This window comes from Cricetulus griseus, chromosome 2, assembly GCF_003668045.3.
Source record: "Cricetulus griseus strain 17A/GY chromosome 2, alternate assembly CriGri-PICRH-1.0, whole genome shotgun sequence".
Classification (NCBI taxonomy): Eukaryota; Metazoa; Chordata; class Mammalia; order Rodentia; family Cricetidae; genus Cricetulus; species Cricetulus griseus.
In genome coordinates this window covers 391,768,253-391,787,821 of record NC_048595.1, presented here as the reverse complement: position 1 = coordinate 391,787,821, position 19,569 = coordinate 391,768,253, and the positions used below count along the sequence as shown (strand labels likewise).

At 41.0% G+C, this 19,569-nt stretch overlaps 1 protein-coding gene across 1 annotated transcript in view; it reads left to right on the top strand.

Moving 5' to 3' along the window:
* The window catches only part of Nell2 (neural EGFL like 2), a 285,232-nt gene that overhangs the window by 157,169 nt on the left and 108,494 nt on the right, over positions 1-19,569 (top strand). Inside the window, exon 13 of the mRNA XM_035439207.1 lies at positions 4,286-4,411. Within this exon, the coding sequence (XP_035295098.1) occupies positions 4,286-4,411 (126 nt within the window). The remainder of the gene's footprint in view (positions 1-4,285; positions 4,412-19,569) is intronic.

Sequence of the window (19,569 nt, the reverse complement as noted above, 5' to 3'; positions counted from 1 at the left end):
CTGACCTAGCAATAACCTGTGCTAGTCAGTGGAGTCTCAGAACTCAGCTGCAGGACCCTGAGATTGTACTGGTTGAGTGAGAAGCCCTTGGTGCTCCCCAAAATGTCCATATGATGCTTTTGTAAGACGAAGTTGAGATAAATGTGTTCCCTTTAGGAATGCAACCTAGTTTAGAGAAAGAACAGAGTTCCAAACATTCAAGGGACAAGGCAGGGTGGCAGGGAACACAGACATGGTTCTATGACCCTGTCCTCTCAACCCTTTCTATTTAACATAAAATAGAGGTGAATTCTTCCATGTGGCCCACAGCCCTTGAGATCTGAGCGTTGGCTCCTCTTTGTCTCTGGCTTCCCTTGCCTGTCTCTTTGATCATTAATTACTCCAGTTAAGTTATATAATTTATGAAGTTCATTTCAGCTAGACAAGTCCATGTTTCTGAATAATTACAGATTTAATATCAGCTTTAAGATGGAAAGGGGGAATTTATAAATTTCTCATTTCTAAAATAGACCAGCTTAAGGTTCCCAGGTCCAAGAGAAAGTCTCCAAATAATAAGAAACAGGATTTACCTCTGCATTTTAGTTTGGTGGAATATGCTTCTATCTTACAAAACTGCAGAGAAGCAGAAACCACTTCAACCATACTGGTCACCTTCTCTGTGTTAGATCTGAAAGCCCGAAAAAGGGGCACCAACTGAAAATCATCCTGTGTTGGTGGAATTAAGGCCCTGAGAGATGAGCTGGCTGTTGTGTTGGCAATGAATGCCATTCCACACTCCCCACTCAACTGAGAGTCAATACTCATGTAAGACTGACATGAGGGTGTTTTATGCTCAGTGAATAAAAATCAATATTAAAAATAAACAGCTATCATAGAGGTTGGAATTTGCTCATGTGTACTGTGAAGGGGAAGTAGAATGTCGGTAAAATAGACCTGAGAACTACTGGAACATGGCATTCTCTGTTGCCAAGGAACCATGGACTTTGTTCAGAGACAATACTCTCTAGAATTCTGCTTGTGAAGTGCTAGTGTCAAGAGATAACTAATGGAATGAGATGGCATGATACTGTTTTCTTGGTTTGTAAACCCATATATGGTAGAGTTTGTGTGTGTGTGTGTGTGTGTGTGTGTGTGTGTGTGTGTGTGTGTGTGTGTGTGCTTATTGGGTGCATATCATGCGTATGCACATACATGTGGAGGTCCCAAATTAACCCAGAATGTCACTCCTCAGAAGCTATCTTCTTTATTTGCTCAATTGTTTGACACTGGCTCTCTCACTGATCTGGGACTCAGCTGTTTATGCTAGGTTGGCTGGCCAGTGAACTCCAGGGATCCACCTGTCTCTACCTCACTGGTTCCGGGATTACAGGCTTTTTTTCCATCATACCTGGGTTGTTTGTTTGAGTTTTGCTGGGCCTCTGGGAACTGATACCTCATGCTTACAGGGTAAATACTTTAGCTGCTGGACTGTCTTCCCAGCCCCCAGAATTTGTGTTTTAACTTTCTTGGTATTGACTTTTCGAAAGGCAGTAAGATCTAAATTGTTGAGCAATGAATGTACTCTTTTTTTTAGGCTCACACACATCTAGCTACTGCTTGAATATTTCTAATTGGCATCCTATTCTGACTATGATTCTTTCTGCTTAGCAGAAGTCATGGTAGTAGTTCTACACATAAGATCATCAAAACATAACCAAAAATCCAATAAAGATTTTTAACACAAAATTTTAATAATAAAAGTGCATCTGAGAATTTAGATCATTTAAATTTTGGGTTGGTTCTTAAAGCTAAAATACACTGTGGACCAAGTTGGCACTTGATTTCTGACAGATTACATTTCAGATGCTATTGTGTGTCTGCAAGAATCTGTACACATCATTGAGAATGACTTTCTGGCCATTTCCAATATTAGTACATAAACCCAGCTTTGTGTGGCTTCCTCTAAAGGCAGGATGTAAGGGATGAAGCAAGATACATCCTGTTCACAGGGTTTCTGGGAGGTTGGTATTTTGCCCCTTCTCCCAGGACTCTAGCTCAAGCTCTAAGCCTGCCTCTTGATAGCTTTTGAACACAGACCCAACATTTCTGTGAGCTCTAAATTGAGGTTCCTAAATAGCTGGGATTAAAAAACTGCCCAGTTTTGCTTTATGATCCTGCTTTAACACACTGGGTTTTATTTAGCTCTATAATAGCTTCAAAGGGATGAATCCACAAAGGGAAATGGGGCAGGTCAGTGTCTTGCATTTCTCAGGGCTGTAGATCCCAGAAGCAACAGCAGTGATGGAAAATAGGTCAGTTAACCCTTGCACAAATTACTCCAATTTATGCTGATAACTGACATTCTTCACTATGTGAGACTTTACTAGGATCATCTTAACAAAAGTAATCTTTTTTTGGGGGGGGGTGGTTGAGGCAGTGTTTCTCTGTAGCTTGGAGCCTGTCCTAAAACTCACTCTGTGGATCAGGCTGGCCTCCAACTCACAGAGATCTGCCTGCCTCTGCCTCCCTAGTGCTGGGATTAAAGGCTTGTTGCCACCAAAACTCATCTTAATTCACAGTCTGTTTTGCACACTTAGGGTTTTGGTTCAGAGTTCATGATGAGTGTTTTTCTGATGCCTCACAGGTGCTTCTAAGTGTGATTTGTCAGGGTTTGTAGCAAGTTCTTTGGGAATGGACTTTTTCTGTAGGAGGCTATCTTCGGAGAGAGCTGTAGAACCATATTCAAGTCAAGACCTGTACAGTCTTGATCTGGTCACTGCAGATGCTGCTCTGTCTCTTCCAAGAGCTACACTTGTTTGTGGAGATGCCAGATATTCGCCATGTAGTTCATCCACAAACTTAAGCTTGAGGACTCTAGCAATGTTTGCATATTTTTGTTTAGTTTTGGTTTTATTAGTAACTTTTACTTTTTAGTGCCTCTCACAGAAGCTGAGTTAGTCATCCACTGATTAAGCTAAGTACTCTAATAATTCCATATGATTCTCTTAATGATCTCAAGACCCTCACAAATGGGTTCACATCACATTTTCTCAGACTATTTAGTAGGTAATTTAGACTATAATACTTACAGTTCCAACCAGTGAAAAGATTCAGAAGTAGCATAGAATAAGGAATAGTACTCTAGAATACATATTCATATATATGACTTTATATATAGCACATATATTATTCTTTCTCTCTCTCTCTCTCTCTCTCTCTCTCTCTATATATATATATATATATATATATATATATATATATATATATATGCTAGTACTCTGGCTTTTACACAGTGCTGGGACTAGAACTTTGCTCCTCTTGTTTGTGCATCAGGTATTTTCTTGAGTAACGCATCTCCTCAGTTCAAAATAAAGGTTCTCAATAACAAGTATTCAGCAAGTGCTTTAGGTTCCAGGTAGAGAGGTACAATTAAATAAAGAGGCTTTATTGTTAAAATTCACATTCTAATTACCACCCTGCTTTCTTTTTTGTTTTGTTTTGTGTTTTTGTTTTTGAGACAGGATTTCTCTGTGTAGCTTTGGAGCCTCTCCTATCCTGGCACTAGCTCTGTAGACCAGGCTGGCCTTGAACTCACAGAGAACTGCCTGCCTCTGCCTCCCGAATGCTGGGATCAAAGATGTGTGCTACCACCACCTGGCACCCCTGCTTAATATGTCTTAACAACTGTAAGCATTTATATTAGAGGTTAGAATTAACGTGTATGATCTTCCATATTATATTTTACTACTTCATAATTTCTCATCTGATTTTGGTGTCCATATTATAATTCTGTCTGTATTCAGAAACTTCTCAGGGTAGTTATTGCTCTACTTGATCTCTAATAAACTGCTATTCTTGGATTCTGGCTTTCAAGTGAAGTCCTTCAAGTTCCGTGTACAGTGAATACTTTACTTACCTCTTTCAAGGCCTCCCTGAGGTGTACAGAATAGCCAGTGAAATCAAAGATAATGGTTGGTTTCAAGATGCTCAGGCAGCCTGATTTGTTCTTTCTGCCTCATTTTATCAAACACAAGTAGACGAATGCACTGAGGATTTCAAAAGCTATTCAAAACGATGCAGGTCAAAATTGAGAGACCTACTTGAAACTGTAGCAAGAGCTTCTGATAAAAACTCACATGCTTTCTGCCTTGTGAGCATCAAACATTCTTATTAAAGGAGATATTTTTGAATGCTCTTTTAAAATGCAGTTCAATTAGTAGCTATTCCTCTTTTCCTGACGAAGAAAATCATAGGAAAATTCTACAGTATTAGCCACTGTTGACCTCTGCTTATTTTTCCTTTGCAGACATTGATGAGTGTGCGGAAGGGCGCCACTACTGCCGCGAGAACACCATGTGTGTGAACACACCTGGTTCTTTCATGTGCATCTGCAAAACTGGCTACATCCGGATCGATGACTACTCATGTACAGGTAAATGGTGCCTATTTGAAATAGAATATTTCCTGTCTTTGTTTTACTTTTCTTTTGCTTAGATTTCTAAGAAGTGTGTCATAAATGTTTCTTCACAACAAAAAAATAAAGTGGAGATCATTGCATCTTGATTTAGCATTCAATTGTGAATCTTCCCTCAAGAAAAGAGTTCTTGGTATTGCATGAACTTTACTTGGGGAGACATGGAGAAATGTTTACTCAGCTTCATAGGGATTAATGACAGACTGAGGTTACTGTGATACCCTAGTCTTGCTTAGGGAACCTGTGATTTTATTTGGCCTATAGAGCATAATTGAGAGATTATTCACCTGAGTGTGAGTGATCCTAAAGCATCTATATATCGCTGATGAATTTCACTGCAGCATCATGTTCCTCATGGCTGTATACATAGAACCCTCTCAGGTATAATTTCACACTCATACACTCTGGCACCCCCTAAAGGCAGCTGTATGTAATTCTGCATCTGGAACAGAAGTATATACCACTAGAATGGAGGTACAGGAAAGAGTGGTTTGTGTCCCTCCTTTGGAAGTTTGAATTGTACCTTCTAGTACCATGTAAGGTATTACTTAGAAAGGAGACACTCATCTTAGTTTTATCTCAGGATCCTATAGGCTCTGTGTCTGAAACACATGGTATTTTCACCAATAGGGACTTACCTTCCACCTCTGGTGTCTGCCAAGGGCAGTAGCAATAACCTGTATGTTATGGGAGCCTCTTGGACAAGCCTCACCAACAACTCAAAAGACACTCTTCTCCTGTCTGGTGTTGGGGTTTTTGTTAGGTGGTCTTCGGCACTTGGAGGGGGCATTGGTAATGACTTTTTTCAGAGTGCCATCATCTCTGAAGTTCCAGTGCCATCCATTCCAAGAAAGAAATAGTTGGCCTCAGGAATCACCAAACATATCATTTTAGCCTCCCACAATATGCTGTCTCTATGTGCTGACTTAGAGGCCATTGCAAATGATGGCATAATACAAAAAAATAAATGACCCAGAGACAGATATTAGTGTTCAAGTTGAAGATCAGGGAAGCAAAGCAGTCAGCCACTAGCTCTCACCTCTAGCTCAGGATGAAAGGACTAATCCATGCACAGCTCTTCACGAAATCTCAAACTGCTGCCTCTCAGTTTGGCTGGAGAATGAATGCCTCATACTGACTACTGAAGATCCTGTTTCAATCTTTTATACCCATCTAGTGCTGGGATTAAATATGTGTGATCTGTTACTCCTTTAGACTGATTCAATCTCATGTATTCCTGGGTGGCCTTGAACTCAGAGAGATCTATCTCTCTTAATCCTGAGTCCTAGGATTAAATGTGTGTACTACCACCTGTTAGATTCTGGCTGCTAGGATTAAAGGTATCACCACTGCCTGATCTCTATAGTTTGAGACTGACTTTGCTTTTCTGAATCCTCAGTCAACCTTTAATAAATCATAAATAATATATCACTACAAGATAGCATTTTTGTATACTTTTTATCAAAATTCCTTATTTTGGAAAATTCTTTCTGGACGGATAGCCCACACTCAATTGCATAACTTAACATCCCAAGTAGGGGCATCCTAAGAATGATTTCTGCCACTCCCTTACAGTCCTGATTCTTTGGTTCATCTTGGATTCTCAGGATGTCCTCTCATGCCTTTGGCAGGTTACATTCATTAAGGATGCACATTGCCTGGATAAGATAAAGAAAAAAGATGGCCCCATAGAGATTCTTTCCACAGAATGTTTATGCTAGATAGACAACTCATCCTTAGTAACATGTCTTATCAGAGACACATTCTATACTATATGGAGAAGGACATCATGGGTATTGTCCCACAGACATTCTAGCCTCAGATAGCTGAGCTTCATCCCCCACAGCTGGGACAACACAACTCTTCCTTCCAATTTCATCTTAGGCTCTGCTGCATTCCTGTGTCACACTAGACTTTTACTGTTCCATGCACACAAATGTCTACTTACCCAGGGGAACATAAGCAATAGAACAAAGCAACAGTTACATCTGAATCTAGCTTCAGTTCCCCAGGCTTACTGCACACAGATGAGGCATTACTTATATAAGTACGGGTGGTCTCCCCACAGCTGTGTCAGTGAAAATTCTCACCCCAGCATGAATGATGACCTCTCCTTGTCTACATAGATAGAGTCTCTCTTTAGTTGATTATTCATACTTTTCATACTTTTTTTTTTGAAGCAGGGTTTCTCTATGGCTTTGGAACTAGCTCTTGTAGACCAGGCTGGTCTCGAACTCACAGAGATCCACCTGCCTCTGCCTTTCGAGTGCTGGGATTAAAGGTGTGAGCTACCACCGCCCAGCAACCATTCATACTTTATACACTCTTGATGGGGGATGTCTTTCTGTATGCTGTGAATATATGTTTCTCTTACTGGTTGATGAATAAAGCTAGTTCTGCCAATGGACAGGCAGTATTTGGCCAGGCCATAAATCCAAATATGGATAAAGAAAGTTAATAGGTGGAGTCAGGGAAGCACCATGTAGCTTCTGAGAAAGAAGAGGCCAGGATATCACCTATAAGCTAAACCCATGTGGAGATACACATGGTATTTAATACCATGACCACCCGTACTTATATAAGTAATGCCTCATCTGTGTGCAGTAAGCCTGGGGAACTGAAGCTAGATTCAAATGTAACTGTTTAATTTAATAGATTAAATTTAATAGATTAATAGAAATGGGTTAATAATTAAGAGAGAGCTAGCCAACAAGAAGCCTGAGCTATCCACCAGGTTATAATTAATATAAGCCTCTGTGTGTTTATTTGGGACTAAAGGGCTGTGGGACTGGGTGTGACAGAAACTTTGATCTACACACTCTGGTACTTCCTGAGAGCTATTAGGGGCAGATGGAAGGAAGTGGCTTAAGCTCGGGTGAGAGTCTAATGACCCTCCATATCCCTTCTGATGGGGGAGCCTCAGTAGACCCAACCTTGAAGATATTCTTTGGATATCACAGCTGCTCTAATTAAGATAGTCATGACTGTAATGCTCAGGAGATATAGTCTACAGCACATGGTTGCTCAGGTAGACTTTCATGCTCCTTGCTATCAAGGGAAAAGCTGAAGAATCAAGTCAAGATGATGCTAAGTATACACTTGAGTGTTTTTCTTTCTCAAATCTTGTGTGAATTACTAAGGCCACTTGAAGAAACAGCCTCTAAATGAAGCTTTATGTAGTAGAAGAACAATTACATAAACATTTTGATATTTTTCAGAAAAGGTTCTTCAGTCTCTAAGAGGCAGGAGAGCTAAAGTCACCGACAGTCTCCATATCTTAGTGAGACTGAGACACAGTTGAACATACATTGAACTGTCCCTTATGTTCATTTTCTGAAATCAGTACTATGCCAAGTCCTGCTCAGGGATGTCATGAGTGTGTTCAGAACATCTGGAGTTAGTCCATGGATTACTGTACATCCATAGGAAAACAAATGGTGCAAGAAGATTAGCTTTACCATCATAGGACTGGAAAAAAGGTGAAAATGAAAGAAGAGATTCCTTTGGAGTCTACCTTGTAATCGGATGATTCATAAAAATAACAAAAATAGCTAAAATCATAAAGTTGGACAGCACCTAAAACCCTTTTTGGTCATTTTCTGTTCTCTAACCCAATTTTATATTATTCATTCAGATAAAATGATCTTATACATAATCCATAGATTTTCCAGGGAAGGTGAGTCTACCATACTCCCTGGCAAACATGTGAACCTAATACTTCTGGCTAAGGTGCCATTCCACTTGTTTATGTATGTAATTGTCCACACAGAGTTGTTACTATGATGACCCTACAGTGTGTAAAATGCTGTGTTACACACCAGAGCAGAGGGAGCTCATCCTTGAAATCAGAGCGTTTACCTAAAATGACATGGATGAAAAGTGACTTCTCTTTCTTTGGGACATAACTAAATGCACCTGGCAGGCACAAAGGTATTTAAGAGATGACAAGGGGTTTACAAATTCATACTCTATGGTCACTCCAAACTAAACACTTATAAATTATGGAGACAATTCCCTTTTTCCTTAGTCAAACTTTTAAGCAGAGTGAGTGGTTGAATGCCTTGAAAGAAAGCAATAGAGAAGATGGTTCTTTTAACATAAAAATATATAACAGATGTCCTTGTGGTATGGATGTGTATCCTTTGGATATATGTCCAAGAGTGGAATTGCTAGATCTTGAGGTAGACTGATTCCCATTTTCCTGAGGAACCACCATACTGATTAACAAAGGGGCTGTATGAGTTTGCACTCCCACCAGCAATGGAGGAGTGTTCCCCTCTCCCTATATCCTCTCCATCATAAACTGTCATTGGGGTTTTTGATTTTAGCCATTCTGACAGGAGTAAAATGGTATCTCAGAGTTGTTTTTATTTGCATTTCCCTGATGGGAAAGGATGTTGAGCAATTTCTTAAGTGCCTTTAGGCCATTTGAGATTCCTCTATTGAGAATTCTCTATTTAGATATGTACCTGTTTTGGGATTTCTGCCTGGGTCTCATTGCTGCTTTAGCCCCCAAAATAACACACAGAGACTCTATTAGTTACAATACTGTTGGCCAATGTCCATAACTACTAATATATATATTTTTCAAGGTCTTATCTTACCAAGAATGCTAGACTCATACATCCTCTCCTCCCAGGATTACATCTCGATTCTACTACTACATTTCCAGAATCTCTCCTAGTCCTGCCTATCTTGCTTCCCTATTGGCCAACAGGTTATCATTAACCAATAAGAGAGACACATACACAGAAGCACTTCCCCCATCATGTATCCCATTTTTAAATTGGATTATTTGGTGTTTAGGTGACTAGCCTCTTGAGTTCTTTGCATATTTTGGAGATCAGCCCTCTGTCAGATGTGGGGTTGGTAAAAATCTTTTCCCATTCTGTAGGCTTCCTTTTGTCATGTAGACTGTGTCCTTTGCCTTACAGAAGCTTCTCAGTTTCAGGAGGTCACATTTATTAATTGTTGATTTCAATGTCTTTGCTACTGATGTTATTTCAGGATTTGTTCTCCTGTGCCAATGCATTCAAGGGTACTTCCCACTTTCTCTTTTAAGAGGTTCAGTGTGGCTGAACTTATGTTGATGTCTTTGAGCCATTTGGACTTAAGTTTTGTGCATGACAAAAGATGCAGATTGATCTGCAATCTTCTACATATCAGCATCCAGTTATGCCAGCTCCATTTGTTAAAGATGCTTTCTTTTTTCCATTGTACAATTTTAGCTTTTTAGCAAAAAATCAGGTGTTCATAGGTATGTGTTCATAGCAGAATTATTTATAATAGCCAGAACCTGGAAGTAACCTAGATTCCCCTCAACTGAAGAATGGATAAAGATAACGTGATACATTTACACAATGGAGTACTACTCGGGGGCAAAAAATAATGACATCTTGAAATGCACAGGTAAATGGATGAAACTAGAAGAAACCATCCTGAGTGAGGAACCCAGACACAGAAAGACAAACATTGTATGTACTTTCTCACTCACTCACTCAAAGTGGATGGATATTAGACATAGAGCAAAGGATAACCAGCATAAAATCCATAACCCCAGAGAAGCTAGGAAACAAGGAAAACCCTAAGAGTGATTTACATGGACCCCCAGAGAAGGGGAAAGGGACAAGATCTCCTGAGTAAATTGGGAGCATGAGGGAGGGACGAAGAGAGGAGAAAAAGGAGGGGTGAAGGGGGGAGAACATGAAGGATCAGGAAGGTCAATTGTGGGGGTGGGGGAAGAACAGAGTAGGAGAGCAAGGAAAGAGATACCTTTCTAGAGGGAGCCTTTATGGGCTTAATGAGAAACCTAGCACTAGGGAAATTTCCAGGAATCCACAAGGATGACCCCAACTAAGAATCTAAGCACTAGTGGAGAAGCTACCTTAAATGCCCTTCCCCTTATAATGAGATTTATGACTACCTTAAATGTCAACATAGAGTCTTCATCCAGTAGCTGATAGAAGCAGAAACAGATATCCATAGGTAAGCACTGAGCCAAACTCCTGGAATCCAGTTGTAGAGAGAGAGGAGTGATGAGCAAAGGTGTCAAGACTATGCTGGGGAAACCCACAGAAACAGCTGACCTGAGCAAGTGGGAGCTCCCAGACCCCAAGTCTGACATCTGGGGAACCAGCATAGACCCAAACCAGGCCCCATGAAAGTGGGTGTCATTTAGAGGGCTCTTGGGCAGTCTATGGAGCCTCTGACAGTGGAACCAATATGTATCCCTAGTGCATAAATGGGCTTTGTGAGCCCATTCCCTGTGGAGCCGTACTCTATCAGCCTAGATACATGGGGGAAGGCCTAGGTCCTGCCCCAAATGATGCGACAGACTTTGATGATCCTCAATGGGAGGCCTCACCTTCCCTGAGGAGTGGATGGGTGTTGGATGGGGTGATGATGGGGGGAATGAGAGGACAGGAGAGAGAGGGAACTGGGATTGGTATGTAAAATAATATTGTTTTTAAAAAACATATATGTAACGTAAGTCCCTGTAAATAATGGAGAATGGAGCCCACAACTTACTATATTAATGGTAATATCAGTAAATATGAGTTCGTGTTAATGGTTACCAGAAAACTAAGATCAACCTGATGAATCTAAGAAAGTGACAGCTGAAGATGCACTTCTTAAAATCAAGAGTTCTAGTGGTTTCTGGCACGTCTGATGATGTGCCCTCAGACACTTAGGAGAGCTTTATGGCTGTTTATCCTTCGTAGTGAGTCTCTGCTTTTCTTGGAGTCATATAAGCATGTTCCAGGGTTTGAGTAGGAGGCCTGCGGTGATGTTTCCCTAGGGCAGCTGCTTCCAGAGCTTCATCTCTGCTCTGAGCCTGTGTGTCAGTTGCAAGTCCAGCTGCAATGAATCCACTGTCAGCCTTTTACCCCATTTATGGCACATTTCCTGAGTTGCCTTTCCATCTCTCATGGCATGCTCCTTCCAAATGATACCTCACCAAGTGCTGTGTGTTTCTGATCACTTAGGGAAATTTCCCCTTACAGTTCCAGAGCATCTCAGGATATGGACCAAGCGCCTCTTCAGTGGGATGCAGAGGAGAGCTGAGATCATTTTCGGGAAAAAGCTGCTTCAGCTAAGACTTTTGTACTAATTAGAGAAGAGCCAAGGCTTTAAAAGTCTGGCAGAGGACAGGAACATATTTCCTTAATGAGGCACTGGCTTTTCCAACTAACCCATTTCCTCTGCTTCCTTTACAGAGGAGAAACTGTTCTGGCCCTTCAATTCCCATCCACTGTAACTGGATCTAAGAGCTTGTAGCTGTACCTTAAAAATGGGTTTCTGGGGGGGGATTGCATAAGTGGCTTATATGTTTATTTAGAGTCAGGTGAGTACCTTGAAAGCATTTTTAGGCCAGCCCCTTACAGCATTCCTCTGTGCCAAAGGGTCAATGATGAACCTCCTCTGTGGGATTGCCTTGTGTCTAAATTCATCTAGCATATTCCTCTGTAAGAGACACTATAAGATCTGAATAGGACTCAGATCAATATTGAATTTTAATGTCTCTGAGTCAGGTGATTAGCACTGCAGAGCCATCTCCCCTCCCCCCTTTGTTGCTGTATCCCCAAGTTTTCTCTCCTTAACTTTTCATGACCATTTTTGTAAATATGTTTTATACTTGTGGCCTCCTCTTTCTTCCTGTTGAAGAGTCCTCGGTCTAACATTGTTGGTACTTTTAACTATGCCCCCAAAGACTCTTAGAGCTGCCTGTCTCAACTTAAAATCCATTACAGATATTTCAAGAAAACTTCAAGAGCAATACATACGACTTTAACCATCCAGGTCTAATCAATACAGGAAGCTTTTCTGCTTTTAAAACCTTACTCTGCTTGTGTGGAAGTTTGTGTGCTAGAATTGTGCATTTTTAAAATTCAAGCACTATGAGCTAGGTTTTCTCTAGGCTGCTAAGGTTGAAGGAACAGAAGAATTCTTGAAGATGATCTGTGCCAAGCTCCCAACTTTCTCAAATGAGGAAGCAGAAGGTTGCTGACTTCTGCTACCTACCTGTTGCTTCATAATGAGATGCAATGTGAAGCAAGAGAAAAGCGTAGGCATCCTTAGGTTTGATGGGTTATCATTTGTCTAATTTTCTATTGTTTGAAAAAAGTAAAGGGATAAGATTCATACTTTATGTAGACATACAATATTCAATGTGTACTGTCCAATAATTAAACTTTTTTTCTTTTTTGGTTTTTTGAGACAGGGTTTCTCTGTGGCTTTGAAGGCTGTCCTGGAACTGGCTGGTCCTGAACTCACAGAGATCTGCTTGCCTCTGCCTCCTAAGTGTTGGGATTAAAGGCTTGCACTGCCACCACCCGGCCATAATTAAACTTTCTTGTAGATTCTTTTGGTTCATTAACTTCAAGTGCAAGAGAAATCCTCTATCACACACACACAATCATAACCCTAAGTCATTAGTGGAACTGTTCTCTTGGCCTCCACCATGGTCACACAGCTACTATGATAACTCAGTTGACCATTTTTACAAATTCTGCAGCAGCTAAAACTTCTATGAGCTCACTAATTTATTTCCAAGAAGACCCTATCATATTCCTAATAATGATTTGTAATTTCTTTACTTTCCACATCATTTTTAGAAGAAAAAACAGTTATACCTACAAGGAGAAGGGGTGAAGAGGAGGGCAGGGAGACACAAGGGATATGTAGGAGGAAGAGATAAAAGGAAGAAGAAGAGAAAAAGAAAAAGAAAGGAGAGAACTGTGCAGGGGGAGGGGGAGGAAAAAAGAGACAGGCTTTGCATTATGTGACTCAAAACATTTAAAGCCTGTTCTTTAGGGTCTTTGCAAGAATGACTATTTTATGCATTGATTTTTTTAATCTTGGTTACCCTTCTGGACAAATATCTTTCTTTGTCACTTACAAGGGCATGAACCAAATTAGGTAAATCTGGAATCCTGCTGGGAGTGTCTGCTTAGTGCAGGTTGTATGTAATAGACCAAAAGCAAACCATCTAAAGAATAAAGATAAAATCAAGAACTTTGTATTATCAAGGTTGACACCTGAGTGGAGAGGCCTGTGCCTCCAAGGTTCTTTATGTATCTGTTATTGATTGTTACAATGAGAAAGGGTTTATTTTGTAGTTGTTGGCCTGGAACCTTCTAACTCCATGCATTTTCCTGGAGTGGGTGGGAATAGCGGTGGAAGGAAGAGGACAACAGGCTGAGAAGAGGTATGGGAGAGTCTTACCTAGCTCAGGGAGTAAGTTGCTACCATAGGACAGTGACTGCCATACAGGGAAAGATGCCTACCCACTTGCCAGACTTACCTGACAATGTGAAGGGATGCTATGGGTACCATGAGATAGGGATATGGGACACTACTTAATTTACAGCCTAGTTGTCCTCATGAGGAAATGATTTATTCCCCATGGACTCCTTTGACTGAATGCTTTCTATGTTTACTTTTCAAATGGACCATTAATTCCCTTGTTGAGTCCCTAGAACTCAGAGTTATATGGCACCGAAGGTTAGGATAGTGGCCAAGTTGAGAAATTCTGCATTAATATCCATGATCAGAGTTATAAGGTACACTTATTTTTAACTTTCCCAACTCACGTCATGTTCTCTTTAGGTTCTGGGCAATGAGTAATGCTCCCTAACTCCTTTAGTTACCCAGTGCCCTTCTGTTACCCTTTGCTGACAGAAGGGGACCCTTCTACTCACTAATCCCATCTCACACTAGTTTCTTTTCTTTTCTTTCAGCAATTAAATACCCTTTTTTGTTTACATGCATACCTATGTACCATATGTGTCCTTGATGCCTTCAGAGCTCAGAAGAGGTATTGTATCCCCTGGGACTATAGTTATAGAGAGGCCACAGGAATTCCTTGGTGAGAACAATTATGGGATGTGGAAATAGGTGTATCAACTTTCACCAAATATCCTAAATAATACTATTTTCGATATAAAAAACCCAGCTCAGCAGAAATATTTAAAAGGAATTAGCTGCCTTATTGTTGGAGCTGTTGTTGTTAGACAAGCTCTCTTCTTGAAGAAATGTTTTATTTCTCTGGGACGCTTCTATCTCAGTGCTTTTCAGTGGTTACTTTTAAATTGAGTCATTAATTTTGTAAAGTAGACAGCTTCCTTGGAAAGTTGGCCTCGGCTGTTGTTATTTATTCAGCTGTGCTTTCTTGGTCTCTGTGAATAGGGACCTAAAAAGACAATGAAATTCTGGTGTAAATGAAGAGCATTTTCTCAGGGAGTGACGAATCCATTGCACTTCCTAAGCTAGGGAGGTCCCATTGTTGTGGAGACTGATTGCTGGGCCAAGGCTAGATGGAGGCATCTGAGACCATTCTGGAATACACACCTGCCTAGAGTGGAAAAGACCACCAAAGAGTCAGTGGACTTGATTGGGTCTCCAGAGAGAGCTTTGATGAGTCTAAGTTCTTTCTTTTTTTAAAATAAATTTTTTATTTAAATTAAAAACAATCTTATTTTACATACCAATCCCAGTTTTCTCTCCCTCCTATCCTCCTGTGCCCCCCACCAACCTCCCATCCCACCCCTCATCCACTCCCAAAGAGGGTGAGGCCTCCCATGGGGGATCATCAACGTCTGTCACATCATTTGGGGCAGGGCCTAGGCCCTCCTTCATGTAGAGTCTGCGTTCTTTCATGTGAGTTTATTTCCTAAAGAATCCCAATAAACCTACTGTCAGACAGTCTTATCACATGGCTTTGATTTGCCATGACCATTGGAAAACATTTTGTGACTAATTACTCCATGGCTTGTTTTCTTGGAATTGAAAACTAAAATAAAATTACAGTGTATATCAACGTTTACATAAGACATGAAGTTGAAGTTTGGAAATTTAAATCAGACAAATCTAAGTTTGAAAATGCACAAATATATCGCCTGAAGCAAAAAGACGTCTCACTTGCTTCCTGTAGCTCACCATATACTATTATACTTTGTAGCTACGATTGAATAACTTAAAATGCAAACACAAAGGTTATGAAAGCAAATTAAATGACTGTGCCCCAGGATTATAAGAATTAATGATGACAAGTTATTTCTAAAAACCATCACCCAAGGCTAGAGATCTGGATCAGTGGGTCTAAAAACCATCACCCAAGGCTAGAGATCTGGATCAGTGGGCAGGAATGAATACTGTGCAAGCATGAGCACCTTAGTTTGAGCACCTTAGTGCCCACATTAAAATCTTGGCATGGATGTGATATCTGTAATCCATCTTGGGGTATAGACACAAGTGGACTCTGGAGCCCACTGGCTTGACAGGCTAGGTGAAAAGTTGGGTTTCTGGTTCAGTGAGAGGAACTTTCTCAAGGCAGTAGGTAAGACAGCAAGTGATAGATGAAGATACCATATGTCTTCCTCTGGCTTCTACATACCTGACCACTTACGTGCACATACAACATGTATATGTATCACACAACATATCTCATACATACACATGCACACATACCTACATACACACAAGCACATGTACACATATATGCATACAACACATCACACACACATGCATGCATGTGCACACAAACATATATAACATCTCATATGCACAAATGTACCCACACAACACACACATGTGCACTCACACACACAAACAAAATGTGTGCATGCACACACACATATATACAACACATCACACACAGAGATGCACAACACATCATGCACATGCAAATGAGCACACATATACTTAATACATCAACACACACACACTATAAAGTAAAAACGATTATCCATGAAGCATTTCAAAGGAGTGTGTACCATAGTTAGCAGCAAGGCTTGATGCTTAGGGAACTGCAGACAGTGGTAAGAAAACTTACAGAAATGAAATGCGTCTGCACGCAAGAGGCCAACTACATGCTTATCTTCTCTCTGAAACACATATGTGCATGCATACAATTAGCCCTCTGCTCAGAAGGGAATAGGCTCAAAGGCTCAGGCAGTAGAATTGCCTTTTAGAAGATGAAAAGCTTGGAAGGAATCTGTTCTGAATCTGTCAATGAGTGGAGGAAGCTACACCACTCAGACAGCGGTTTCTAGGCTTGTTAGACAGAGCCTCTCTGCTCATCACTGGCCTACACAGCTCTCACCTCCAGCTTAGCTGGCTACAGCTTGATCTTCAGAGTTCCAGAGCTATGCAGCCAAGCTAGCCTGCCTTTCTGAGAGCCCACCTGTGTGTGCACTGATCACATAGATGACAAGAGTGGCCTATTAGCAAGCCTCAACCACTTTGACTTGGTTACTCAGGAAACCCTAATTTGCTCCTCTTCCAGATGGATGTATTGTTTGAATTATCTTTCAAGGTGTGTGTGTGTGTGTGTGTGTGTGTGTGTGTGTGTGTGTGTGTGTGTGTGTGGTGTGTGAAGCATGGAGTTGAAAATTCACATAGGGGTATGCAAAGATAACCCATGCCAGCAGTGCAACAATAGCGGTGCCTTGGCAACACATGCCTGTGGGTGACAGGATTGCTAAAGCTCTGTAGATGCCTTCCTTCCCTTTTTGATTGCTGACAGATGGCACTCGGTCCTTCTTTCTCCCTCATACCTTTGATCACTCCATTGAAGAGTGCTGGTCTAATCTGGTGGAGGGTGACAGTGCCTGAGCTTTCTGTCTTCTCTCTTTCCCCAGCCCAGGGCACCTCAATAGTGTCACAGCTATGACTCACCATAGATTGGGGGTGTGGAGACAAGTTTTTCCTCATGTCAAAATCTTGTTTTGTCTGTTTCTGCTGGACTGAGGCACATCCCCACAGTCTGGATGAAGAACAGGGAGATGAAGAACAGGTTCTATGAGCTTGCTTTTGTCTCTTACTTTAGTGATTAATTCCTGCCTTAGATAATTTCTGCTCCTCTTTAAGAGGTTTCCTTTCTTCTTGTAGAAGATGCAAAAGTGTGTTTTGCAGTTTCTCGAGCACTGGGCGATCTCTGCAGTCCCAACGAAGGCATGTCTTGAACTGCTGATGCTTTGTTTTGTCCTGTGCTATTGTTTGTCTTTCTGGATGAAAACTTGCTTATTTAATTGACTATACTTCCCCCAACCAGTGTTGGCATCTTTTAAAGGCCAGAGGGCTTTCACTTTCGAAAAGACAGAATACTTATTCTCAGAGCTCCATGAAAACTTATTTTCAGTGTGGATTCATAAAAGCTCATTTTCCAAATTTTCAAAAGAGATGTATTCATTTAACTAATTGAGGCATGTTTTAAAAGCATATTTGTATATGTATCTCCATCCATCCATCCATCCACCCACCCATTCATCCATCCAAATATGAAGACAACACAGCAGCAGAGTGTAGGCAGAGCATGACTACAAGGTCCATAGCCTCTTGCTAATTTAGCCTAATCAGATGACATGCTCTCCCTGGCCCACTTTTCCCCATGAGCATTTTGTGACATTTTAGTGATGGCTGACATCTTAGTTAAACCACTTAGATTTGAGTTCTTGTTTGACTATCAACTGGATATGATCTTGGGAAATTTATCTCCATCTCTCCACCATTAAAATGGAATATTACACTTATTGTATGTTGTTGTTAAGTACATGAGCGGAATCACACTAAGTGATTAGTATGAAAGACCAACACAAAGACAGTAGCAAGTGGTGACACCTGGCTCTGCCCACACCCTCGTCTGCTGTCCCTTTGAATCTGTGACCTTCCATGGCAGAGAGAACCTTTCAGATATGAGTAAGGAAAGGAGTTTGAAACAGAGAATCTTCCTGGATTGACTAGGTGGGTCCACCATCATCGTGAGTCAGTAAGGGAAAAGGATTTTTCCCAGCTGTTGTCAGGGTGAGCTGCAAATTCAGAGACTCCCAGGGAGATGTAGCACAACCAAATGTGAAGGTGAAGAGGGCTGTGAGAAGGAGGAGAGGTGGCCTCAGATGCAGGAGAAAGTCAGAAATGGCCTTTGCTGCCATTTCTGCCTCAGAACCACAGTCCTGCAGTGCAGTGACTTCAGTCAAGCCAACCTGTGTGGACTCCTAACCTACAGAACTGTTATTTTAAGCTGTTGATATTTAAAATTTCTGTAATGGGAATAAGATGAAAATGGGAATAGAGACTGGCACATTGTTCTTAGAGCTAACACTGTTGAATTGTCTGCAACTGTGTTTGATAGGTTTGCCCCATTCCCCTTTCTTTCTGATTCTTGAGGAGAACTGGTGATTCTGGACAAGTGTGGTTCCTGCAGGGAGAGTTGGAGGCACAATCTATCAAGGGGAGGGGCTTATGCTCAGACTCCTTACATTCATGATTAGGTGGCTTTTGTCTTATTTGCTTTTCTGTAAAAGTTAAGGAGCTCGTCATTCCAAAGACAGTTCTATTTAGCATCTAGAGATACAAATATACAACAATCAACTAGGAATAGATCAGTAGATTACCTCGACCACAGGAAATTAAAGGAGAGTGAGAGACATTTCTTATCAGCCCCTCTTTAAAAGGATTCTCAATAATGGGAAGGACCTAGACAGATAGCAGAGTAGCACTATGTCTGTAGATACATGGTGTTACAGGGATTGCATGCAGTCTTCAGAACACAGGGATTGAGGGTAAACTTTTAATTCAGGAAGGATCCATGCCAGCAAGCATCTGAACCACAAACTAGGGACCTGTGGGCCACATTTGGCTCTTAGTGGAGATTTATTTGGCTTTGGGGGCATTTTAATGATTCAACACTCAGATAGTCAGAAGGTTTCATTTGAAACATGAAATTCCAGCCAGATTTTCAGATTGTTCTCCATGAGCTTTGCAGCAGAGCAGACACAGTGACAGCATGCCCAGAGTCCTTCCCCTCACAGCTAGTTCCTGAGACTGCATACTTCCACAGGAAAAGCTGATGCTCATAGAATTCCAGAGGTCCTATAATCAGGGACTTAACCTGTCTAACACATGTCACAGGAGTAGGAGAGGTTCTACTTCATGACTTGTGATTCGTGGATGATTAGGGACATGCCCACCTAAATGCATGGAGCTCTAACTATAGAGGCAGTGTCAAAGGCATGGCTTTTAACTAAGTTGTGTTTCTGCCAAATCCAAAAGTAACACTGAAATAAACATAAGAACTAATAGAAATTAATGACTTTTGAGTCCATCTAGTTTCATTT